Here is a 6418-nt window from a genome sequence, read left to right as displayed (position 1 = left end):
AATTAAAAATTCTGATCACTGAGAAGGCACCAGCAATCTTCAGCGCAAGCCAGCCCAGCCTGATGGCTTGGCTTTGATTCATAATGCATTTAATTAATTTCAAATATTGAATTTTACCACCAAGTTGAGAGACTGAATGCTGTTGGAGTTCGAGCTTCAGTTGAATCGGTTGGTGGATTCCCAATGAAGGCCACTGGATCGGCTCAAATAATTTTTGAAATCAAACGATTGAGGGTTTCGTTAGTAAATATTTTATTTATTTTAGGTACTTTGCAATTTTTTGCACAAAATTCAACAAATGAGTTCTGATAAGTATAGAATAAGGATTCGAAGACAACATGAATTTTGAAATTTGGTCCACCCTACCCTGTGAAAATTGGGTTTGAATTTTGAGTGCAGTTTTTGGAAAATGTTCCAACTTCGAAGTTACAATCTTCGACCAAGTTGTTCACCAAAAAAATTCTTGAAGGGAATTTATAAGACATATAAAGAAAACATGTAGGGGAGAATGAGGATATATTATTCCTGGGGATACTTGATTCCTCAGCTATATCTCAAAACTGAAACGGATCAAATGGATCAAATTTATTTATTTTTTATTTATTTATTTATTGATCACGGTCTACGATAACTCAATATCACACAGACTGATTTTCTCTTAATCTACGCTTAAAACTATTTTTACTTATATTATAGTCGAAACATGAATACACTTGGTTAAAAATCTTACAAGAAATATCAAAGGGGTTATAAAACTCATTTCGTCCGTAATTCATCACCCTTAATGGCTCGTAATTGCGCAAAGCGCGCGAAGGGACATGGAATGGTATCATTTCGATCAAGTTGGTACTGTCGATGTTTCCAGATAAAATATCAAAGATGAATACACGCCGGAGGAGTAATACACGAGATCCGATTGGTTCGATTTTCAGGATTCCGCATCGATCGTCGTAAGGGGGAAGCCGTTGCGGTTCGTTCCAGGGAAGGTTCGGAAGTGCATATCGCAGGAAACGTTTCTGGACAGATTCTAGCAGCTTCATGCCGCCTATGGATGAAGGTGCCCAAATTTGGATATTATACTCCAAAACAGAACGGACCAGTGAACAGTAAAGTACTTTTAGAGTGGTGGTATCACTGAATCCTTTTGTGTGGCGTACGATGAATCCTAGCACTGTTTTAGCTTTGGCCACGGTTAAAGCTAGATGATCCTCAAACGTGAGCGATTTGTCCAGAATCACGCCAAGATCCCTCATAGATTCAACCTTTTCAAGCACAAAATCACCCGCTAGGTAACTATGCGTTATCTCTGTTCTGCTCCTGGAGAAAGTCAAGATTTTACATTTTCCTAAATTCATCTCCATTGCATTCACTCGACACCAAATCATAAGTTTGTCGAGGTCTTGTTGAAGTGAAACACAGTCTTCATAATCTGTGATGGTGCGATACAACTTCAAATCGTCGGCGTAGAATATTATTTCCGAATCGATCAGTACACAAAGGTCGTTCATATAGAGATTAAATAGCAATGGACCTAAGTGGCTTCCTTGGGGAACTCCAGAAGGAACAGTGAAAGTTGTGGACTTGATGTGACCCTGTCTGACGAATGCGGTTCTGTCTTGAAGGTATGACTCTAGCCACTTGATCATTTGGGAAATCCGATAGTGTCAAGCTTATCGATAAGTAGTTTGTGCGGGAGCCGATCGAATGCTTTGGCGAAATCCACATAAATTGCGTCGACTTGTTTCTTGTCGGATAGAGATCTACTAATGAACGGAACATACACCATCAAGTTAGTTAGTGTTGATCTCTTTTTACGGAAACCATGTTGGCATTCTGCGATGATATGTGATGAAACTGAACTCATTTTATTGAAGATTAACAATTCAAATACCTTTGCTAAGCAGTTCAGAATTGATATGCCTCGATAGTTTTCAACAAGATGAATGTTACCAGATTTATGAATCGGTGAGATAGCTGCAGTTTTCCAAAGTATGGGTACAGTAGAAGTTTCCAGTGACTTGTTAAACAGCATGCTCACTGGAAGTGCTAGGGATGTTCTAGAAATTTACCAAATAGATCAAAACAACAATCCTGTTATCTAAAAAAATTCACTTTGTTTGAAAAATCTAACAAAATGTTACTAAAAAAATTTTGTTTATCACATTAAAATGTTTCCCATCTAAAAACATTATAATAAATATATTTTTTCTAATATGTCAATCGTTTGAGTATAATATGAACTTCTTAATGCCATGTTTCCAAAGCAAATAGTAAACTCTCAACTTTTTTAAGAAAAAGTTTTCCAAAATGGATGTTATAGGTTTAGTTGATCCCTAGAGTCCAAAAAGATATATTTCTCTTCTGAATGGATGTTGAACGTTACCAAGCACGACTTTATTAATGTTTATCCAATGAATTATATTTATCCAATACTGCCCCTACTTTCATAACAGTCCCATATGCAAAAACAAGAAAGCGAGAAAATCAGCTTTTTCTGTTTTGGAATATATTTTTAAATTGTGACCACATTTTTTCAGCATAAACGAAAATCGTTTGAAGTAATGTGTTCTAGGTTGTCATAATAAATCGTAAGACCTGAATTTTTTGAAATTGGGCCAATGGTAAGGTCGGGAGCACAATTTTTATTCGTTATGGGACTGTTATTTAAGAACTTTTTCAAATCTATTCGCATAACAGTCCCATACAGAATATGATTTGCTAATTGTGGATTCCGCATTTTAAGTTGAATCTTTTAACGATTTTTGATTGCATCTGATTGTTTTTCGCTCAGATAGACATTTCTTTCTTCTTACTGGCCTGCCTTCGAAAACTAATGTACATAATTCGACATCAAGTCAGTTGAATCTTTTTTGAATGATTCAAAGCAATAAATCATAGACTACTTTGCCGAAAGAAACATTGAAAAGTAACTTATTCCGTGGTATTTCACATATGAGACTGTTATGCGGGTATATTTCATATGAGACAACCACAAGCTGTTTTTTTTTTCAAAATTTCTAGAACATAATCTCTTTTTTTATTGTTTTACATTTAAGCCCTATGTTCAAAATGATAAACTGTCAGGTTGATGAAAAATGACGAAAATTCATATGGGACTGTTATGCGAGTAGGGGCAGAATAATTTCCTTGTAAAAAAGACCCAAAAAAGTGCTTTTATCTGAAAAATAAAAAATAGGACCTTTAAATATGCAATTAATATTAAGTAGTAAACAAACTTTTAGAATTATTTTAATCTGACACTTTTAAATTGTGAAATGAAAACTTATTTGGCCAAAAATGTCAATGGAACTTTTATCTATAGATTTGTCATGATTTTTGCCAGAGCTTAGGGCACCTTGATTAAATGACCAAGTCTCCTTTAATAAAGGATCAACTCTCCTTTAGCTTTCAAACTATCACAATTTTTTTAACCCCCACGAAAACGCTTCTTGTTAATATACAGGTTCATGTATCGATCAAACTTTTACAGCAAATAAACTTGAAATAAAAAAAAAATAAAAAAAAATTAAATTAAAAAAAACACGCTGTCATAAATAAAATGGAAAAGATGGCGATCAGCAAAATTTTTCCAAAAAGATATTATGAAAATAAGAAAAAGATATCAAGTATCCCCATTCTCCCTCAATTTTGCCCAAAACATACAAAGAACGTTCTGCTCACGATATTTCAAATGAGATCAAAATAAATGCAATAGGTCAAAAGATGCTTTAGATTTAGCCGATCAATACTTTCATGCTATTTCCAGTTCCAGTTTAAATAATAGTGAGGTTTTGAAAGATTAAAGAAGAAAAAAATAATTTATTTCTGAAAATAATTATTCGTAAACGATTTTTTTTAAATTTTCGTTTGATTTATCTGCTTGAAAACAAAAATTGAAGGACACACTCACATGTCTTAGAATTAAATGGTAGTTGTAAATGGGATTCCAGAAATATAATGTAAGGCCAACCAGGCCAACGGGATATAAGTGCAAATTGGTTAATTTAGATTTAAGAATACCTCTGTTATTAATATCTCATTTATTAAACTGATGCAATTTTAATATTTCAACAGTTTGACCTCCATACCATTAATTCATAGAATTTCAAACTTCAATTTTCTAAAAATGCATGAAATTCCACGAGAAACTTTGCAGCGTGTTTTAATAGCAGTTTTAACATAACTATAATCATATTGCTTAAAATTCAAGAAATCAAGGACAGAAATCAAAACTAGAAAATTGGAAAGAAAACCTTAAATATAGTAGCTAAGCGAGCCCCGTGAAAAGTATCTAAATCCGGGAAATAGGAAATGCTTTAACTACAATAAATTATAATAATAATAATACAGTTGATCAAATATTCTGCAATTATCAGATTTTGAAAGAAGATTTTCAGAACAGATCATGTAGACTAAAAAAACATATCCATTTTCATTTAATACAATCGTCTTGCAGAATTTTCAGGTTCATTACTGTCATTTAAACTTTTAATTTTTTTTTGAAATTTTATAAATATGAAATTTATGAATAGATTCATGTTTACTCAATTCAACTAAAAAACTTTAAATTCAACGTTTTAGATTTTAACCCAGATTAATGCTGGGTATTATTGAGACTTTTCACTTTTCGTGTTAGTTTATGAATTCTAAACCGTTTTCTGTCACTTTTATTTTTTTCTCATAGTTGAATTGCTTATTTCATTGAGTGATTCTCTTATCATGTGTTAATTCTTCAGTAACTTCAGTTCAGTTTCACACTTTTGAGAACTCAAGATCTTTGTTTAAGGTACTTATCTCATTTTGATTCGTATTTAATTTTTGTGTCATTGAATTCCCATGTTTAATTTATGTTATCAAATGATATTGATGAAATCAAAATGATTAATGTGCATTTCGGCTTATTAAAAAAAAATGCATTATTTTTCTATTTCGGATTGTTTTGTTTTTCAACATTTTTCAAGAGCAAAATTTTGCAAAAAATTTCAAAAAATTTTGCGAAATCACTAAAAAAAGTTTAAGATATCAAAATTGGTAAGCAGACCAAATTATCTGTTTTTTTTATCTGATGAAAATTGTTTATAAAAGCAGGGCGGGATTAAAACGTCGAGGAGCCCAATCAATTTTTCTAGAAGTGTTGTTTTTATTTTCATTAAAGATATATCGGTATAAATTTCTAGAAAAATCAAGTTTATTTATTCAAAAACCAAGCTAGGTTTCTGTTAAACAAATGCAAAATTAATCTGTACATCGTTCATTTAAACTCGAGAGATCAATCGTGATCAAACATATCCCAAGTAACCAAAAGTTCCATAAAACAGTCTCTTAAAAGCTTACTCAGCCCTTCTCGAAGGCTGTATAGTATTCTATTCAGCTGAAAATTTAAGTTCTTATCCACACTTTCAATTTCTATAATCAAAGCTGAGTAGAAGGCTATTCAGCCTTTGCATAAAACTTTCAATGAAGAGAAAAATGGAAAAAAAACATAGCGTTCACTTTTTACGTACTTTAAAATCTATCAACTTTCAAATCTGTTGTAGGCAATTTTTAACTGTTTTCTAAATTCATTTCATACTTACTTAAAATTATTGGCATGTTTGAAGATTTGAACCTGCACTTTACAATAAAGTTTCTGTTGAATTCTGTTGAAATTAAAATTAAAATCAGAATTTTCTTTTAGAAATATACTTGTGAACTATAAAAATACAATTCAGAGTTCAAGTCTCAAATATTTGTGCGGAATCAGTTAAAACTTCGAAAACGAATCAAAAATTTGTTCTGATAAACAACCATAATCTAGAATAATACCTTCAATTGATATCAGAGTTCTTAAACAAAACAGTATTGAAATTCTGCAATCACGTTCAAAAGAATGATTCAAACAATGATTCAAAACAAATCAGTACTATAGAATTTGAATAGTTGAAACAAATAAAAGAACAATGAAGATCTTTTATTCCTTGAAATCAACATTAGAATATAGAACATGATTCCAATACAGTGAAAACCCGATTTTGTCACACACCGATTTTGTCTGTCCCCGATTTTGTCTACCCCCGATTTTGTCTCATTTTTTTACCCGATTTTGTCATCATTTTTTATTCAACGCAAAAATACTAAATATCGCCTTTTTTCATTTCCGTTGAACATCTTGAGGTTGAAATCATTCTGAAGGGAAAAAACTGATGGATGATTACATTGATATTGAAAGTGAAGATGATTGATCAGGGACGTATCAAGATTTTTTAACAAAAAAGTCAAGTTTTAAACAGGTTTTTTGTTTATCAAAGTTGTTGAATACAATTATAACTAAATATAGTGGTATAAAAGAACATATTAAAGTAATCTTAAAGCTGTGCTTTTTTCAAAGCAATCTCTCTGATACGTTGCAAGAAGATGACATCTTTTATAGAGAGATCTG

The 6418-nt window shown here is 31.7% G+C and overlaps 1 protein-coding gene across 1 annotated transcript in view; it reads right to left on the bottom strand.

Annotated features, from left to right (window-relative positions):
• The window catches only part of LOC129750638 (uncharacterized), a 29821-nt gene extending 28313 nt beyond the window's left edge, over nt 1-1508 (bottom strand). Inside the window, exon 1 of the mRNA XM_055745635.1 lies at nt 780-1508. Within this exon, the coding sequence (XP_055601610.1) occupies nt 780-1508 (729 nt within the window). The remainder of the gene's footprint in view (nt 1-779) is intronic.
• Nucleotides 1509-6418: the final 4910 nt, after the last annotated feature.

The sequence above is a fragment of the Uranotaenia lowii genome, chromosome 3 (genome assembly GCF_029784155.1).
Source record: "Uranotaenia lowii strain MFRU-FL chromosome 3, ASM2978415v1, whole genome shotgun sequence".
NCBI classification, from domain to species: domain Eukaryota; kingdom Metazoa; phylum Arthropoda; class Insecta; order Diptera; family Culicidae; genus Uranotaenia; species Uranotaenia lowii.
This window is presented reverse-complemented; position numbering and strand designations above follow the sequence as displayed.